This window comes from Cydia amplana, chromosome 12 (assembly GCF_948474715.1).
Source record: "Cydia amplana chromosome 12, ilCydAmpl1.1, whole genome shotgun sequence".
NCBI lineage: Eukaryota > Metazoa > Arthropoda > Insecta > Lepidoptera > Tortricidae > Cydia > Cydia amplana.
In genome coordinates, this window is record NC_086080.1 from 4,031,678 (window position 1) to 4,053,015 (window position 21,338).

Sequence of the window (21,338 nt, forward strand, 5' to 3'; positions counted from 1 at the left end):
ACCTCCGGATTGAAAGTCGGACGTCATATCCACTCGGCCACCACCGCTTCCAATCCAATCCATACTGATTAGGGTATTTTATTTGTTACTTATTTGCTGTCTTTAAGCATCATGGGGTAAATCTGAAACTGCTGATGATGACCAAAATTGTAGCACTTATTGCCAACAAAGTGCAATAACTAAATCAAAGTTTGCCTTTCTAACTACTTCTATAGGTGGTAATACATTTATTTGACGAGAGAACTGTAGATAACAATGCAATTACAAATCTTGCAATGACTTTCCACACGAAGTCAAATAAATAAGGGTAAACTCTGTTCGCGAATTAGACATAAATATGGCGCCGCTCAATCGTACTCGTAATCACATCACTGAGCGATAAATGAATAGTAATTGAAAGGAAATTAAGCCATAAATGGGTGTTATTATTGAATTTATATTAAATTAATCGCCCCTACCATCTGTCGTAGCTTGACAATCACATTACGCCATTTGTAATTTTCTACGAGTGGTTTTGAGGAAGTTTTGTAATGAGTTCAATTTTGCGTCGCTGATTGTTTAGAATTGGCTGTGTGCGAAGTGCGTGGTGGGAAGCTTATAGCGCAGTGCACACTGTGACTAGGGTTTGCAATCCGGATCCGGAATGTATGAAATTATCCGGATCTGGATCCGGATCCGCGGATTTTCCCATACATTTCGGATCCGTCGTGCAAACCCTAGCTGTGACATAAATATACAATTGTGGGTCTATAATCTAATGTGTGGGCAACTGGGCAAAACGGAATTGTCAGATAGCAAATGTGACCTTTAACGGTAAGATTTAACGTATAACGAAAAGTTGGTATCACGGGCCCGTTTCTCAAAAGCTTGTAACTTGTACAAGCAGATGTCACATTTGACATCTGGCATTTTGACAGCTTTTGTTAGAAAGGGACTTCCACTTGTATTACAAATTACAAGCTTTTGAGAAACAAGCCCCAGGAATCACTGAACATTACTAAACAATACCTAATAATATATTTTTATCGTGGAATAAAGTTAAATAAATAAATGTTGTATTAATTATTACTGGTTACATGACTTTATAACGTCACCATTCTTTCTCTTGCATCAGTTCAAACACTACCTAAATACTGCGCAAGAAATACACTTTTCTATTATATAAATATATTATGCCATGCATCACATCACTCAGTTAAAAATGATAGCCTAACTATGTGAGACTAAACCATAACCTAACTAGACTGACATGTAAAACAAAAAGTACTACATAAATCGGTAGTTGAGTGATTCTTGATAATGATAAATCGATAACTTATGAAAGCTATGACCGCTCATATCCAGCAGCATATAATTGACCAAAAATATACCTTACCTCCTTGTAATAAGATTAATATTTCGTCAAATTAAGGTTTTTTTCGAAGACGGCACCTAACCTCTATTGTTAATACACGGATATTTAGTCAAGTCTTTAGCACTAACTAGACTCAAATTGAAATCAACAAAAAAGACTATCAATTCACTACTAACTAGTCTCAAAGTAGGTCTTAGACGAAATCTAGATTTAAATGGAGGCTGAATTACCACGCGAGCCGGAGGCGAGTTCGTTAGACATTTGACACCCGGCAGACGTATATTAATTAGTGTAATAATGTCTAGACTAGAAATGGTAATTGAAAATAATTTCATGGGTGTTCTTTCTTGAAAACTGAGACGGTTTTTTTTGTGTCTGAAAAACGCAAACAAGAAAGCTCTAGTTTGCATCACGCTATTCATGCTTAAACAGCAAGATACAATACAAAGTAGCGTACATATATACCTATTAGAGATATATATAGAAAAAAACTAACATCGCAAACCGCGCACGCCGCTTGCGCGCGACGCACAAGTCGGTCTATTTAATAAGTAAAATTTTAACCACATAACATAACGCGACATTATATTATTAAAGTTAACTGTAAATGTTTTTAAAAATTTAAAGTCACAACAAAATATTTAATGGTTGAAATACTTTTTTATGTTTCATCGATTAAATAAAATGTTTTCAATTATTAACTAAACCTGTTAATCTTTCGTATGCTTTGTCCCGTATCCGTACCACACAATTTTGTCTGTAATAATTCACATTTTCAAGGTTATTAATTCAGTATTCAGTAGCAAATTTTTTACAGAGGCATACGAAGCGATAAGCATCACATAAGGGTAACATTCCATTTCTGACCGCAGCTGCACTACTGGTACTGAACGCGTCGGTGTTACTGTCAATTTCCATAGTAAAATGAACAGTAGTGCAGCTGTCGTTAGAAATGGACTGTCACCTTTATGTAGGTAAATACTCATCATCATCCTCACTTCCTCGACGCGTGGCACACCAAGAACAAGCGGGAATCTCGCTCGTTTTTGCCCAGAACGTGCAAGTTGTGGAATGAACTACCTTCCGATGTGTTTCCCTTGCGCTATGACATGGGGTTCTTCAAGAAGCAGGTATTTAGGGTTCTCAAAGGTCAGCAACGCATATAAGTGGCTCCTCTGATGTTGTTTATGTCCATGGGCGGCGATGACTGCTTCCCATCAGGCGGCTCGTCTGCTCGTTTGCTTCCTATTACTAAAAAAAAAAGTCTCATTAGTCTTGGATTATGTTTTTTTTTAATTCCTAAAACAATTGCATACATCGTTAATTTTTTTAGAATAAGACCCCGAGACCTATAACTCCAACCTCCAACCACTCCCCAGGGTTCCTAACGAGGGGTTATTCTCAGACTCGATCGACTAAACGCGAAGTGATTTGTCACGCTACAAACATACAAATATGTATCAGTTCAATTAATTTTTCTCGTCCATTTCGTCCCGCCCGGTACGGTCGACGAATTGAAGTATTTTTAAAACCGCGCTGGTGTTAAACGAGCGTACTGTCCACCCGCTGGGAAAATATCATAGTACCTAGTCAATGGGCGCTTAAAACTTTAGAGGGCACACATGCTTGTTGTCATATATTTTTATAAGTTAAGCAGAAAGATTTTGCACATAATAATAACTAGCGACCTGCCCCGGCTTCGCACGGGTAAACAAATTATAAGTACATAAACCTTCCTCTTGAATCACTAAAAAACCGCAATAAAATCCGTTGCGTAGTTTTAAAGATCTAATCATACATAAAGACAGACAGACAGCGGAAAGCGACTTTGTTTTATACTATGTAGTGATGTCATAAAACAAATGGTTCAATTGGTTGTTTATTATAGGACTTGATATTGATGAAACATAATCTTTGTCTTTATGACGTGAACCTGAAACTGCAGGGATTCAGTTTTGAGGACAAGGATATGTTATACTTAACTACGGTACGATATTAAAAAAATGAAACCTATATAACATGTTACTTCAAGTTAAAAATACAAACAGAAAAAAATAATTACACTGTACACCAAACTGTCATTGCTGTCAGAACAAACGCATCCGTTTTGGATCAATGCTTTAAGTTCACACCCTAAATAGTTTACACATAACAAAATAGTACTTAAACCACAAAACATGCTAACAAAAAAAAACAACCCTGTCAATGCTGACCGTACTCTCAACGCGCGTCCTTCTGCATTATACATTCGCGCTTGCTGTAGCCGGACTTTAATTATATATCTGGTACAATTTCGCCTTTTTTCGAGTATTTTTCACATTTTGCCCCCCTCCCCACCCCATTGCCGAACGGCCGCAGAAAAAAACTCTTTAAAATGCGTATGTGTGGACACTGCGCTGTTGTGACAACGTTTTCGGGCCGGACGGGAATTTCGGGATAGTTTTTCGGAACACCTTGTCCGTGCTTGAGCGGCAAAGAGTGCAGCTTTGCTCTGTCCTGTTTTTGATGAATCTGTATTTAATAACACAGTTAAATACAAATTTGTAGAGTCAAGTGTAAAAATATACTCAAAAATTTGACCCATAGCTCTTATGTCAGCGAATTAAGAATAATGGGACATATTTTTGAGTAAGTTATATACGTACACCCATATTTTTACACATATAATGTTCTTACGTGATGTTTAAAAGTATGTTTTGAGTTTTGTTCTGACATTACTGGCTTATAATTACTTATGTTTATTAGACGATACATACATAAATTTCGATAGAAAATAAAATACTGACAACCAAAAAGTTTTCTATTCTTTTGAGACGCAAGATAATAAATGACACTTTTTTTTTAATTAATAAAATAATAACTAAGCATGTCTTAGGTAATTACATTTCAATTACTTACCTTAAATCGTTTCAGTAAATTATATTTATATTATATCTATTTTAAATTTTTTCTCATTCAAAATTCCAAATTCAAAAATGTATTCTGTAAGTAGGCCTCGAGGGCTCTTTCACAAGGTCAATTTCAAGTTAGGTATAAATGATGCTCATATGGGTCAAGATATTATGAAGATGAGATGTACCTAAATGTGTTAATGTAGGTACGTACTCGTATATATCAATATATGTAATACTTTTATTGTACAAAAAATACTGCCGAGCAAACCCACACGACTGGGCAGGTTAAAGCATTGTTGTGACAACGCTGCACCCTTTCAGAAAAATCATTCAAATTTTTAACAACTCTTTAAACTCTCATTAATTGTTTGCTCTCAGCGACGAAAGACAATTAAAGTTCGCGAATAATGAATGAGTTGTCGTATAAAAATACTTAAGCATTTGAATGCAATTAAGGCCCGGGCCCGGATAAGCCCTCCAACTTTTCCTGTAACAGGCTGTTATTTCACGATCTAAAATCGGTTCTCAACCCGTTAATGACGCGAGTACAAGTGCAGATCGACGGCTCCGTTCGGCCGCGGACCAATCTATTAAATAACCCCCGGTGACACCCCGCCCGCCGGCCATCGCCAATTCCCACCCTCCGCATACCCCCTCGCACCCGCCCTGAAAAAAATCCGGAGCGTTTTAAAATTAATGAGTAAAAATCTACACACACAGTCACACACACAATACCACACATGTGTGCGATAATGACCGCGCAAACCGATAATGACGGAACGTCAGACGTTACATTTTTGGGACCAACTATCCGGAAAAAAATGGAGTAGAAATTGAAAATTCGACGTCCGCTAATTCGAGGCCGAGCGACGCCGCGCGAAATGAACGCTGTTAGATAACATTTGTAGGGGTGGGGTGTCCCCTACGCACCGTTTTTATTTTGGCCGGCCCTTGCCCCCCTACCCCCTTCGCTCGTCCAACTTCATCTGAATAATTACTGATTTTTTTTCGTGTACTGCTGATTATCCCGGTGTTACTTGTTGACGATAATTTCGCCGTGTTCATTAGGCTCGTGCTAGAAATTAGCTTTATTAAATTTGGTTACTAGCGACCCGCCCCGGCTTCGCACGGGTTAACAAATTATACATAAACCTTCCTCTTAAATCACTCTATCTATTAAAAACCGCATCAAAATCTATTGCGTAGTTTTAAAGATCTAAGCGTACATAGAGACAGACAGACAGCGGGAAGCGACTTTGTTTTATACTATGTAGTGATAGTGATACGCTATTCGTCTAAAGTCTAAGGTTTCCGTAGCAAAACTGTCTCATTGGTGGGTTGTTAGTACCTAACGCATAACTGGCATTAGACTTATTTCAGTATCGTCCGACTGACAACCTTATAATTGAACATCACTCGGGGAACCAGTAATTTTCATACATATTATTTGCCATTGAAGAATGTGACAAAGATGACTACTATTGGACAAATATCACCCCTAAGGATCTCCACAACGTCCTGTCTTTCATGGACCTAAAGAAAATAAAACTAAACGGGCCTTATTTCGAAGTTACAAGTGCAAGCATAGAAATTATGTACCCTGTTACCCATAGTAATAGAGTCGAAATTAATAAAAGCACCGTTCGTTCAAATATGGCCAAATGCAAAAGTGGAGGTATACATGTGTTACATATATGTATTAAGTTTGAAAAGCGATAAACTACAGGTAATTGTCGTGTGTATTGGGGTAATATTAAAATAATACATAAAAATATTGTATAAATAATATTAAAATCAAAACATTCTTTTTATAATGACTGGCCAACTAAACTACTAGAAATATTAAAAAAAAAATCAGACAGCCAGCAACATCAATCATCGGCATTTCCAAACAGGTAAATAAGTATACAGTCGCCATCAGATATATCGGAGCGGCGAAGGTGCTCATAAATATTTGAACACGCCTCGATTGTCAAGGCGTTAAATTGCGTGTTCAGATATTTTGAGCATCTCGGCTACTCCGATATATCTGAAGGCGACTGTACATAGAGTCGATAATTTACTTCCTTTTTTTTATTAGGGTAATATGTTAATACATACATTAATCTTTAATTTATTTACAAATGAACCGATTTTTTAACCATTAAAATATTTGCAGACGGTAATCCGGAAACCTTTTAACGAGGTCCTATACTGTATGATTATTTTCCTCTTCTTACACAAGTAGCAGACCCACACTAATTTAAACTTTCACGATTTTTACTCATTATTATTCACAACGATGGGACTTAATCGTGAGTGTTGTGTGTGTCGATCGGATGACATCCCTAGTGCGCAAAACGTTCTAGTCACTACCACTATCACTATCACTACATAGTATAAAACAAAGTCGCTTCCCGCTGTCTGTCTGTCTGTATGTATGCTTAGATCTTGAAAACTACGCAACTGATTTTTATGTGGTTTGTTTTTAATAGATAGAGTGATTCAAGAGGAAGGTTTACGTATAATTTGTTAACCCGTGCAAAGCCGGGGTGGGCCACTAGTTTATAAACAAGACCAAGTGCGGGTAGTTCGAATAACTCGCTCGTCTAGAAGATGTTGATGTCAACTTTAGCCAGTCGGAGGTCATTTTAAAACTTAATTTTACGCGATTAAAACAAGTCTCGTCGTTGTGAATAATAATAGCATACCTACTTAGCGAAAGGGCCGTTGAACCTTCGTATTTGGGAATTAATATAAATTTTTCTACTCGTGGACTGCATTGCTTAAATTAAGACTTCGTATACCAAAGTGAAATCGCATACTTTTTTCACTATGGGACCCCAACTCAACTATAATATTCATTTCGATACAGTTTAGTCAACTATAATATTCATTTCGATACAGTTTAGTCAACTATAATGAAATTGACCAATCGAAAGCGCGGAGCAAGTACCATGAGTTACGAGAAGGTGTCGTTGACCAACCGGCCGGGGGCGCGGGGCGCGGGGGCCGGGTCGCGTAAGAGTATGAATGTATCGCGGCTGCTCGCGCATCTTAGCTGTATACTTTTGGTTTTTTTACCTACATATATGATTCTTCTACTAGTTTTAAGTATTTTTTTTTGTTGATTCGTAGAAAAAGTATTGTATACAATAGTGATGTAATCAAGCTTTCTTTCTTAAAGCTCTCCATTATATCACGATTGTATAAAATACTATATAAGTTTAGCATTTGCTCTTGTAAGCCTCGATAGTGATCTATAGATTATGATACATGGATTAGGCATTGATTTAGATTACGCAGGACATTCCGTTGGATTACCGGCCTTACATTAATTAACAGGACAAATGGTCAATCATGGCCGCGTCATTAGATGGATAATTATTTATTAATTAGCAGTAAACAGGATACTAATATGGTGCTTTGTTTATAAATAAATAATTAACTTTAAAGCAACCTTCAAGAAAATAGCGTGCTCCTATCTTAAAGGCCGGCAACACACTTCCAATCACTCTGGTCTGGTGTTTCAGGTGTCCATGCGCGATGGTATTTGCTTACAATCAGGCGATTTGTCTGCTCGTTTGCCTCCTATATCATAAAAAAACGTGTACACTGGAATATGACTTACTAAAGAAAATGTCCCTCTCTCCTTCTGGCCACGTGGTCCTACAGGTCCTACCGCCATTGTCCTACCAATCGGATCACATGAACTTTTTTTCGCTTAGTCCGATTAACTAATCGGACTATTGAAACTGACGTTTTCTTAGACCATGTGGTCCCACTAATCGGATCACGCGTTTAGACGTGTCGAACTAACTTTTAGTTAATTAGACGTGAATAGATATACGGGTAAAAAATGCCTTGCAGCTTTGTCTATTAAAATTTTGCGTAGTAAAAATGTAATACATCGAAACAGTAAGTACACATTAATATTATATTAATACAATATCAGTATAATCGTCAATCCTAGAATACAAAAAATGATTATGACGATATTAAAATTGATTTTATAAGAGAAAAAAATACAAACCTGTAATTGTAATCTAAAATGTTTACGTGTTTTATACCTAACTAGCGACCCGCCCCGGCTTCGCACAGGTTAACAAATTATACATAGAGTGATTTAAGATGAAAGTTTATCTATAAAAAAAACCGCATCAAAATCCTTTGCGTAGACATATACAGACAGACTGACAGACAGACAGCGGGAAGCGACTTTGTTTTATACTATGTAGTGATGGAAGTATTTGTGACGAATAAAAATAATAAAACCCGTTTCTAAACTCACGATTTCTTTCCCAACCCGCCTTCCCCCCAAATCATAGGCCATCGCGTCGAAATTATAATTAAAAACTAAATTAAAACTTATTATTATGCTCATTCGGCAAGTGACAAGTCGTCCCGCTGGCGATCGCTTGGCAAGGATTCGGCGGGGCCACCCACCGCCCAACGCCGCATTTTTTCCCGCCACCACATAAAGGGGTTGATTTTTTAAACTGATGACGCGCTTCCATTCCACTCCGTACAACTTTGGAGCGCGGATGTATGTACCGGCTGATAGATAAAAAAAAGAAAAAAAATGAACGCTTTGTCGATAGTGCCCGTGCCTTTTTCCCAGTATCTATGCAGCTGATGTAAAGCGTAAAAAAGTTTTGACGAACAATACAACTTTTTGAACGCGATAAACACGGTTTAGTTCGGTGTTAGTCGCGGCGCGAACTTTAGACAACTTTCAAGAAAGTTTTCGACGTGTTTGTGTGAAAAGTCTAATGTTGTAAGAATGCGAATAGTGCGTTTAGTTTTTCGCGTGAACAAGACATAGCCGTGGAGGAGAGAATGACATTGTCTTTCGTAAGTACACTTAATTAATTTTGTTATTATTTAAGTGTTTTAAAATTAATGTTTTTTTTAATTAATATTATTTAGATACTAAAAAAGTGTTATTATTTCATTTTTGCGCGATAATATTTAATATATTATTACGTAATATGATACAACAAATTATTACCTACATAAAAAATATAATTATAAATTTAGTAATTTCATAACTTTATTTGTCATATAATTAAACTATAATTTAATTTTTATTGTGATTTTCACCGCTTGCAAGCTAGACCGCTTAACGCGGCTACCTTAAATAGAATATTTTTATTTAAAGTTTTTAATTTTTCCGGAATAACCTTAACAAAGCCAATATTAATAAAAGTATATTTAAAGCGATAATGTTTATTGGTTTTAATTACTTAAAGAAAATTGTAAATTTTCAAAAAATATTGATGATTTTCAAATAAGAAATGATCTAATATGACTCTTATTAGATTTAACTACGTACTTACTTTAACCCGCAAAGCTCTTACTTTTAATAGCAATTAGGTATTGAACCCTTAAATAAATTAAAAACTTAACCAAAAACCGGTTCTCAAATAAAATATCGCCCATTTTTACACTTATTCGGTTAACCCGCTAGTTGAGTCATCTGAACCGAAATACGTATTTTTTGTGTTACCGCTACACACAGGTTGTCTGAAAGAGATCACTCTTTAGCGATAAGGCCGGCTTTTGTTGTCAATTGTCTCTACTTTTAATCAATAGTTTTTCCTTAAGCTGTATCATTTACTGAGGCGTGCAATAAAGAGTATTATATATATCTATGTATTTTATTATGGTACTTCCGAGTTAAATTGAAGCCAGAAATGCCGTAATCTTATAATAATTATTCAATAATCAAATATTTTTTGTATAAGTAATACATGAAAACACCTTATTATAATTAAGCTATAGGTTACCTAGTGGATATCGTTATTCGCTGTACTTACAATAAGAATTTTACTTATTTTATTTACTGTGCAATATATGTAGTAGGTATTAATAATACGAGTATAATAATCAGATATAACAAAAATATTAAAAACCAGTTTAAGCGCTTCATATAAGTACCTTACTTAATTCAGTCATCCTAAGATCGTAAAAAAATTTTTCTAGTTAATACAGTCAGACTACAATACGTACTTGCTTAACGTGGATTATTTATTTAGAATTCTTAAATAAGTAAAATTTTGGTATCATGAAGGGCTTTATATAATATTTAATTTTAGAATTATTTAAGTTGCAAATACGCTAAATAAAAACGCAATTCAAAGCGCACTCATTTTAATTCAACACAATATAAATCGATCCAAAACCCAACATAATTACCAATTAAAATTAAAACTTTCAAAAGAAGACCGACATTCGTTCATTGTTCATACAGACGCTTCTAAACCCTTATTAGGGTAGCTCTAATGCAGATGGGGGTGCGAACTGCCCTTAGCACCCTCCATGGAAGCGCCATGGCATAATAGCACGAAACACAATGGCGCAAAGTCGTGACTCCCTGCATAGGCTCATTTAAAAATGCTTATTACTCAAAATAGTTTGAGCTGAAGTCAAGGAAGGGTTGTGTAATTATATGGATATCGATTTTATAATGATTTGTGCATTGTTTTTGCCCATTTTTATTATTAGCTGAAACTCTAGCGCGGATAGTGATAATACTTATTACTTGTGTATATTAAGAATTAAGTCTTTAAAATAACGAAGTTGACAATCCAGTTTAAAATCGGGTTATAATCAAAAGCAATCAAAAAGAAAAGGAATAAGAATGATCTATCCAAATATTACTAGAAACACTTTCACTGCGACTATACTAGCGAATTTTGTATAAATAGGAATATAGAATAAGCATGATTACACTGATGATTACATGATTACAGTTAAGCAGTAAGTCATAGTTTTTACGAGAAATCACACCAACCACCTTAGTTAAACTATGCTACAATTATTGTCGACAGGAACACCAACACCCGTTTTCCAAAACGGTTTGACTCTTGACTGTTGTGCAAGTTTTAGATCATTATTATAGATAATAAATAACACAGGACCTAAAATGGAGCCTTGTGGCACTCCGTAATTTATACTTGCTAGCCCCGGAAAATAGTACTTAATCACAAGAGGTCTCGGTTTATTCATTAAGACGAAAGGGGATGAAGTCACGTGACGCTTCTTCATACAAACGTAGCCCCATTTTCGTCTACTGCCCTCTTAAGATTCCCTATTTTAACACGATTTTCTTTTGTCAGCAGGCGGAGTCTGACCGGGAGAGCGGCGCGAGCTCGCCGGAGGCGGCCCGTCAGCTAGCAGAGCCGCGGACTCCCTCCCCGCGCCGCACCCCGCACCAGCTGAATGGCTCCAGTGAGTTCGTAATGCATCGCCCATACTAGTGCTAAGATTTGTCTATCTTTACCTTTAGGGCATGTCTGACCGCAAGAGCTGGCCAGAGGCGGTCAATTAGCAGAGCAGCGATCCAGCTGAATGGCTCCAGTGAGTTCGTAATGCATCGCCCATACTAGTGCTATTTGTCTATCTGTAGGGCAGGTCTGACCGCGAGAGCTGGCAGGAGGCGGTCAAGTAGCAGAGCAGCGATCCATCCAACTAAATGGCTGCAACCAGAAAAGTAAGTTTGGACACTTCACAGATTAGCGCAGTGCACAACCAATCCTGTACCAGTATTGGAGCGCTTTGAAGCTACCATCGGTCCTCGGTCGTCTACCATTGAACAAGGCAAACAAAATACAAAACGAGGTGCTTCAGCTCATGGCGTCAGTTTGCGTAAAACATGGTGTTTTTCCCGTCCAATAATATGTTAAATGCAGGTAACTTACGGTAGACGATTTTAAGCCAGTCAAACCTGTCGCAGATTTACATCCTCTTAGCTTCCTAAATTTTAAAATAATAATATTATCATAGAAACGATAGCCACAGGATTCAGAAAAAAGCCATTACCTAAAGTTTTTTGAAGTTCCATCGTCTGAACTTTCTCTTCTCCCACAGTGGCGTCCATGTTTCAAAACCTGCAGAACCTGGCCAGCATGCAGCAGAACATGCCGCAGCAGATGTCCCAGCAGCTGCAGCAGCAGATGTCGCAGCAGATGTCGCAGTTGGCTGCCAACCTGCAGGGGCTGACGTCCATGCCGTCCTCCGTCATCAACTCTCCTTTGAACTTGAGCGTCAGCGCGCCAGGTGAGTCATACTTACACCTGTAAAGCTTCATGCAGCAGTTACAGAAGTTGCAGACGGAAAACATGTTAAAGCTGATGTTCACGCTGTATTTCTTCATCAACTCATTTTTGGACCTGACCATCAGCAAGCTATTGTTAAAATACCCAAGGTTTCCATTAGCCAACGCAATTATTATTTTAAGTTACATCCCATAATGATTAACTTTACTTAACTAAACGTACTTACTTGTTAAGTATCTTCACTTTACTAATATTATATGATCACTGAATATTTAGACAGCACGGAGAAAAGAATGTACCTATACCTAACACATTCAAAGCAAAGTTACCTCTATCACCTTTTCTTCGCGGCAACAAACGCCATATCAATGACTTTTTTATCATCAACCACCACATTCGATCTCAATAAACAAGTTTACATTAAACTACGACGGTGTGAACCACATTAAACGAATTTAAATAGTCACCAAACACTGATTGATTTCGCTTATTTACACCCGAACTAACTTTTTCGGCACATTAGCATTTCAAATACCCTCTGGCCAGACTCGGGGGCCACTAATTAGGGGGATAGCCAGAGACATGGTTCGCGCATTAGACTTAAAAAACTTGGAAATCACGTGGCAAGGTAATCAGGTAATTACCGAAACCAATCGATTTAATGAATTCAAGATAGCGGCTCCACTCTAGCCCCATTAAAGCTATGCCGTAATGGACGAAAAAAGCTATTTAAATAATGAGTATAATTACATATTTTTTCACGAACTCACGGATATTACTGTTGCGGGATCATTAACAGTTTTATTGTCTTAATAGGCCTAATTATACATTTTTTTTCGGTGCTTAATTGATGCGTTGTAAGAAAGAGCATTTATTACAAAATGTGAAATGTCATGGTTTAAATGAATACGTTATGTTAATGTCGATTTTAACGGGCTTGTACGGCATGCGGATGATGTTTTAGATTTTGTTCGCGGTAAATTAGTCTTGGTCTGATGCCGATCGTGTAATTTCTTTCTGGCCTTCTTTTACGTGCTTTCGGTAAGTTCCGCCGTGGCCACGCCGTGGCAGACTATGGAATTCGGACTTAGCATCACTTTTATAGGAAACCATTGCGTATTTCATCGTGGTATCAAGTCGGTTAGAAAATTTGCGGCCTGCTCTTCTACCATTAGTTTTAGGTCGGAGTGGTCTTTTCTAAGTGCAATATTATTTTATTGTTTAATTGCATAAGTAGAAAGTGGAGGGTTGGTTGATTAAGCTGTTGATTGCCGTGGCCGATGTGTATGAGAACTGTCAGTTTTAAAGATGATGTACAAAGATGAAAAGAAATTGATAATTGAATTTATGAGCTGGGTTCGATACAATGACCGGCGTTTAATGACATTGAGCCAACCACTTAAATTTACGAGCTAGACAGAATAGAACTTCTGTATTATGGAAGTTAATAAAAACTTCAATCAATATACTTTTGTCGTCGCAATGGTAAGTTTCCAGTGCCTAAAGAATGCCAATATAAGATACAGTGAGACTTGGATCGATTTTCACCCGAACATTTTATGATCTGCTGATTTAGAAGTTTTGTTGCTACGCAAATTGTTTATGAAGGTGTGAAATGTTTGGCAATAAGACTTTACAGATTTGTACAATCGCGCATGTGGTATAATCTCGCTTGTTTTTCCATCCACCTATCTATCACATTTTTGTCCAAAACCCTTTTAATAGATGATTACCTAGTTTATACTTACCGGTTTTGTATATTGTCAGGCATGGGATCCCCCAACCCCGTGGGCAACAGCAACATGCTGCCGCCAGCCATGCCGTCGCCCATGCCGCAGCTCATCCTGGCTTCAGGGCAGCTGGTGCAGGGCATACAGGGAGCTCAGCTGCTAATACCGACCTCACAGGGTAAGTGGAGAAGTTCAACTTCAAAACTTCAAAAAATTATTGTAGGTAATACACAAAAACATTTTCAGGGGTGCAAAGATTATCCTAATTATGTACAATTGACAAAGTGTTAGGTACCTCAGCTAAGAAATATATTATGTCAGGTTGCTCTGGTTCCTACACTAGGCTCAGCCTGTCTCGTAGGTCGTAGGTAACCCAAACGCAACGCAAAGCAAACTCCCAACGCAATACTATAATTCTCTGTTCCTGTGGACCAATAATGTCAAAAAGAAGTACCTTACCTAGTTAGGGCGGCACGCAACCTATGAGGTACAGAACACAACGGCCCAAAGAATCAGTAATTTTCTGGATGCAACGGGCAATAGTAATGAACTTTTAAGGGCCATCACAATAGATCAATGCTTGGTCGATGCGGCACTCAAAGGCCCAATACTTATCATCATTGGCCTTTGCATCTATTCCAGACGATTTATGGTGTAACGCCGGAGAAACGCCTTTTTTGGTGGCTGAATAGACCGATGCGAGACCGACAGTCCCACCACAGGACTGACAAAAGAGATTTCCGGAAAACGGCACTGAGACGCCTTGTCGTCGTTTTTGCCTCTTGTCAGCGAGTGCGGCGAACCAGGCCCAATACTACCCCAAAAATAATAATACTACAATGAAGGCAACGCATTTCATCAATGAAATTGACAGTGTCAACGCTGCTCGACGGTCGTAATCCGTGTGTTAAATACCTTTATAATTCTTGTGGAGTGTATACTTATGCAGCTTACTATATAGCACAGAAAATATTTACCTATCTAGCCTTGTGGAGTTGGTACAATGCCCTTGGAGTTTACGATATGCTCTTTGTCTAAAATGTTCATTACCGTTACCTTCTTACCCGTATTAAAAAAGCCGCGTCATCGCGAATTCATTTTCATTGTAAAAGATATTTCATTTCAAAATTTTACTGTAGACGATGATCGAAAATTATTAATAGTTTCAACATAAAACTTTTGTGTCTAGGTATCGCCACGCAAACCATCCTCACAATACCAGTCAACCACGTCAACTCCAACGACCAGATGGTGAACCTGGCGCTCAACAACGGGCAGGTCGTCTCAACATCACTAGCCAACCTGCAAGCCATGGCTCAACCGCACCAGCTCCTCAACTCCAACCCTCAGCAACCTAGACCCAACATGCTCAACCCTACATTGAGCAACGCGCTACTGAATCCTGGGTTACCAAATTTCTTGTCCAACGGAGCTTCAAGCGCCCAAGAGCTGCTCCAAGCCTTCCAGCAGCCTCAACCTAATCATAATCTCCTTCAAACTGTGCAGCAGAACAATATGAACCAGCAGATGCAAGGACGGCGATCGTCGTCCCCAAGGCCTGATCGGCATTATAAGGAGAGGGAGAACTTTGAGAGATACGCGAGCAGTTCGAGGGAAAGGAGTGAACGGGAGAACCAGGGGAATGCGGCGATTAACAGTATTAACAGGTGAGTGGATTACAGGTTATAAACTCGTAAAGCCCAATGTGCATTACAATGTAGTCTGTTTCAATCTAATTTGAACCTTTCGAAAACTGAATAAGGTAGCATTTCTTTTGTTCCATTGTTTTCTAAAGCAAACGAAAGTCATCCTAATGTAGTATGCAACAAGGTTCAAACTTCAAATTAAAAATTGGGAAACTTTGTATTGTGGGCCTTACGAGGATAAAGTCCGTCTACGCTAAGGTTGCATTCCAATTCCAACGTAACGTCTGTCAATGGTGCAGACTTATCGTAAACGGACTCTAGAAGCTAAGTTCTTTATTTGCAATGTTTTTGTAAGAGCCATTCGGTCTGATAAGCATATCAAAAACGTAGTAGAATCATTGGATTTACGCAATAAACTTACGACGGAACACGGTCGCACCAAACTTTCCGTCAATGAATCGTACCAAAATTTTGATACATGAAAATTTGCATGTATGAAAAGTAAGACAGTTCTCTGTGTGATGACAGGTGCCACCACCATATTTTACATTGACGAATTTATTGTTTATGCGTTTTAAAACCTATATTTTTATTGGTCAATATTTTAGTAACAACAAAATAATCGAACGCGCAAATACGTTACTTTAATGCTGTTACGGTTTCTATCCTTGTTCCCTAAAATATAGTGTTAATTACTTACTTACATTCTGAGGTCTCAGATTTAAGGTACTTAGGTACCTCATGTATAATATATGAGTCATGGCGATTCTGACTTGAAATTAATCTTGTTCACAACAACTAATGAAGGATAATCGCCGGAGATTGCCCACAAACAAACGTATTAAATCAGCATGTGGTTCACTAGCCTGCTCAGTTACCATTAGATATATCGGAGCAGCCAATGTGTTCACATACATCTGAGCAAAGCCTCTATTTAGAAGTCTAGACACGAAAGTGCATGTTTAGATATTTTTGAACTACTTGGCCGCTCCGATGTACCTGATCTGATGGCGATGGCGACTGTACAGTCGAAACATCAAACGAATGAATGATGATGATGACTGAATAATGACGATGAACGGATGTCGATGTGTTCTCAGAAATTTCTTCGGGATTCGACGTAACAAAGTATGCAAGTGCCATTATAAACATCATGTTTTCATAGTTATTTGACTTTCATTCACTGCAAGATATGGCACCATGCAGAGTAAGCTTGGTCCAACTCTAGTGTAGAATTCTTGAACTCGTACAAGCTTCAACATACACATGTTAAATAGCAAAATGGCTACTTTATAACTGTCAGAGCTACATTTACAATACCGAAAGAGAATAGCCTAATGACGAAAAGATCTAATCAGCACTTGGCACTTAAACACGACGCTTTATTGCATAGTCCCGTCCTAGGGCCGCATTCAGAAACGTAAGTCCAATGCTAATTTAATATCAATCAAGCAGTTACCTGTTAAGGTAATTTTGAGGTGATAACGTCTTATAAATCGATGAACACCGGTAGCATGCACGAAAAAGTGTCACGTTGTGGACAAATCTACATGGTAACGTTGTGGACAGATCTCCATGGTAACGTATAAAAGTATGCAATTTTTCATCAATGTTTTCTTATTATGGCGTTATCACGCAAAATGATCGTCCGTAATGGCTCCTCTACACGATGGGCCAACGCCGGCCACTCCAAGGGACGCAGCCATGCGGTAGAATGAGATAGCAATATCACTTGCTCCCTCTAACGCATAAATGCGTCCCTTGGAGTGGCCGGCGTTGGCCCATCGTGTAGAGGAGCCATAAACCGACTTTACAGACAAAGATATTTTTTTATTGCAAAATGTACCAGTTTATCTTCTAAAAGGTTCAAAAAATCTCCCCAACAATGTGACAGAATGTAGCTTTTTGCATGAGATGAAGTATGTAGTTTTATATTTTTCTCATGTAAAATAGAATCTACAGCTAGAAAGACATACATCACTTGACTTTTTTAAACTTATTTGATAGAAACACAAATAAAAGCGTTAAATAGGTAGTGGTCAGAAACCAGATAACGAAAATAAATTTTGACCCATTTATGAAAAGAAACGCATCGCGTTTGGTCGTATGCGATCGCCGACCGAGAAAGCACATTATACTTAACGCATTCACTGCCAGCAACCCGCCAGGCGGGTGCTCTATCCGTAGTCGCTATTCGCTACATACGGTTTTTCCCATGTTATCGGCTACGCTCGTAGCGCGTAGCAAGCGCTGGCACTGTATGTGTTAAACCATTTACACTTTCAATATAATTGCAAGACATATAATTCTTACCAGAATAACACCCCTGACAACAAACGTTGATTAGTAACTTACACACACATACACACACCCGCAATTACACTCATTGTCACATAATTACTACCAACATTTGTCATTGCACCCACGCCACTGTATGCACTTCACATAGCTTCTATGATTAGATGGTTAAGGGTTAGAATAGATTAATTTTAAAAAGCTAATTTTGTCGGTCGGGTCGATCGGTGTTAAGACAACAAAGGAAGCATTTTTGAAATTGGAAATTTGTTTTTTAAACGATTACTAATGTTTCCTTCCGAGGTAAAATTCGATAAACATTATGAAAATTTTAACCAGATTTTTCTTTGTTTTTAAACATTTTCTTAATTTAAAGCTATCTTAGACGGACTCTAAATACATTATACTCGAGCGACGTGACACGTGACAATATATTTCCATTTCCAGTGACTTCAAAATCAATGTTTTCTATAAAAAAAAAAAAAATATTATTGTAAAAATATCCATTGCAAAATATACACCGTGTAAAGCCAGTAATTAATCATAATATCTGAACACTGGAATTACCCGCTCGTTCGAGTCACTTCCTTCTAAATTTATTAATTACAAATGGTTTTAATTAAATAATTAAGTGTAATTGCACCGTTGCATCAAACCGTAAGTAGCGTGCGAAGGGCCGTCATTAGTGGCAGAGTTTTAGAGATCCGCGGGACGTATGAGAGGCATGCTGGATCTCAAAATCCGAAAAAAAGGGAGCGGAAATTCTAAAATGAATATTACGACCATTACTTGGCATTTTGGTATACACGGGGACCTTTACCGTTGGATAAAATCTTATGTAGAAAATCGCTCGCAGGCTGTAGCTGTAAAAGGGCATATTTCTCATTATAGGTCTATCAGTTCTGGTGTTCCGCAGGGTTCCCATTTGGGGCCTTTATTATTTGTGCTGTATATAAACGATATCACAGAATGTATCAAGAATTCAAACATGCTGTTATACGCCGACGACACGAAAATTTTCAGAGTTATACGAAATCCAGACGATTGTAATTTACTGCAAAACGATTTACATAATTTCCAGACTTTTTGTAATGCAAATAATCTTTTCTTAAACCCAGAAAAATGTTTTATTATCAGCTTTAGTAGAAAAAGGACAACTATTAATTTCAAATATGATCTTTGCAATAAAGAGCTAACCCGTGTCAACCAGATCCGTGACCTCGGCGTAATCATGGACTCAAAGCTTACCTTTGTGCCCCACATTGACAATATCTTAAATAAATCTTTTAAGCAGTTGGGATTCATATTGCGCGTAGGTAAGGATTTCAGGAGACCTTCGACTTATAAGATACTATATAATAGTTATGTCCGTAGTCGGTTAGAATTCGCTAGTGCGGTGTGGAATCCGCTATATAAAATTCATAGCGATAGAATAGAGAAAGTTCAAAAAAAGTTTGTAAAAGCAATTGATTATCGCACTGGAAATATATACATAGATTACTCTACCGCTATGAAAAGATATAATATTTCGCCCTTGAGCTTGCGTCGCGAACGAACTGATGTTATAATTCTTTGTAAAGTCATAAACAACATTATTGACGCCCCTGAGTTGTTAAAATCTATTTCCTTTAGAGTACCTCGTCGTTGTGAGCGAGCATGTAGAAAGAAGAACCTCTTTTATATTCCTCGTAGTCGAACTTCTTACGCGAGAAACGGTTTCATTAGAAGAGCATGCAGGATGTATGATGATAAATTTCAAAATTTAGATATTTTCAATGTAAAGTTTAGTAGTTTCAAACGACTGACCTTGAAGTGTATTAATGGGCTTTAATTAGATAGTTATTAGTTAACTCTAAGTGCACTTTTAGTTTGTTATTATTGTAACTTCAATTTCATTTCAACTTTGAAATCTATTTAGTTTAGTACTACTTATATAAGTTATATGGTTAATATATATTCTATTTAAGGAAACTGTAGGTCTATAAGTCTGATAACCCTTCATTGTAATAATGTATTACTATAAGAGACTGTTTGTTTCTAAATAAAGAAAATTAAATTAAATTAAAAATTAAAATTACTATGTAATAAGCTGCATTTTTGATAAGTACCTAAATAAATCATTTTTAATTTTTCCTTACGTGTCTCCGTAAATTTTAAAATAGTTTGTGACACATCATCATCTTCTTCATCTTCGCATTATCCCGGCATTTAGTCACGGCTCATGGGAGCGTGGGGTCCGCTTGTCAACTAATCCCAAGAATTTACGTAGGCACCATGGCAGGTAGGTGGGTGTAGGTAGTTTGTGAAACATATAAAACATAATAGCCATAATAGGTACTATGACGTGCCAAATCGTCAAGTCCATTGTACAGGATGTAGTGCATAATTGTTTTACGGTAAAAACATATTTCTTTAATTATTTTTTCAACTGTCAAACGAGTTAATATACATGCACTAGGCCCCAGCCAATAAATGTATGGCCCTGTTATCCCTAGTGTACCTAAACGTAGGTACTTACCCTTAAGGTCCAAGCTACTTAGTATGGAATATAATATTTAAAACTTTCGCGTTTTGAACACATATTAACTCACATTTATATAGACGGGTCTAACGCGCGTTCGCGTTAGACCCGTCTATAAATGTGAGTTAATATGTATGTATACTTAGTATGGCCCTGAGATTAGTTAGCTATACCTAGCTGCTTAGTGCTTAGTACCCAAGCTGATACCGATCAGTCTTGTCTCAGTCATTATCTGGACGTAATTAGGTGTACCTACTGTAGGCCACGACTCGATGTGAACTTATTGCTTTACTAGCTTTTGCCCGCGACTTCGTCTACGTGGCATAAGTAATTTGGGTACCTTACTTTTCAAACAAATCTGCTTTTTATTCATCCTTCTTTTCATCCCCAAATTGGTCCACTCTATAAATTTCCACCCCATTTTTTACAACCTTAAGGGATGATTTCGGGAATAAAAACTATTCTATATCCTTCCCAACAGCTCAAACTATCCGCATAGCAAGTTTCATCTAAATCGGTTCAGCGGTTATTGATTCCCCATACAATTTTCCACCCCTCTTTTCACCCCCTTGAGGGGTGAGTTCTGGGATAAAAAGTATCCTATCTATGTCCTTCCCCGGGACTCAAACTATCTCTATGCCAAATTTCAACTAAATTGGTTCAGCGGTTTAAGCGTGAAGAGGTAACAGACAGACATACACACTTTCGCATTTATAATATTAAGTATGGATTGGTTAAACCATTGCAAAAGTTTGAAACCATACTTATTTTTTCGATTTTATGTTTGGCCTTGTTGGTAGTGACCCTGCCTATGAAGCCGATAGTCCTGGGTTCAAATCCTTCTAAGGACATTTATAAT

The 21,338-nt window shown here is 37.6% G+C and overlaps 1 protein-coding gene across 5 annotated transcripts in view; it reads left to right on the plus strand.

Annotated features, from left to right (window-relative positions):
- The window catches only part of LOC134652814 (POU domain, class 6, transcription factor 2), a 202,918-nt gene that overhangs the window by 149,723 nt on the left and 31,857 nt on the right, over nt 1-21,338 (plus strand). For all 5 annotated transcript variants that reach the window (XM_063507987.1, XM_063507988.1, XM_063507989.1 and 2 more), the window contains exons 4-7: nt 11,349-11,460; nt 12,100-12,288; nt 14,055-14,195; nt 15,207-15,684. In XM_063507987.1, the coding sequence (XP_063364057.1) occupies nt 11,349-11,460; nt 12,100-12,288; nt 14,055-14,195; nt 15,207-15,684 (920 nt within the window). The remainder of the gene's footprint in view (nt 1-11,348; nt 11,461-12,099; nt 12,289-14,054; nt 14,196-15,206; nt 15,685-21,338) is intronic.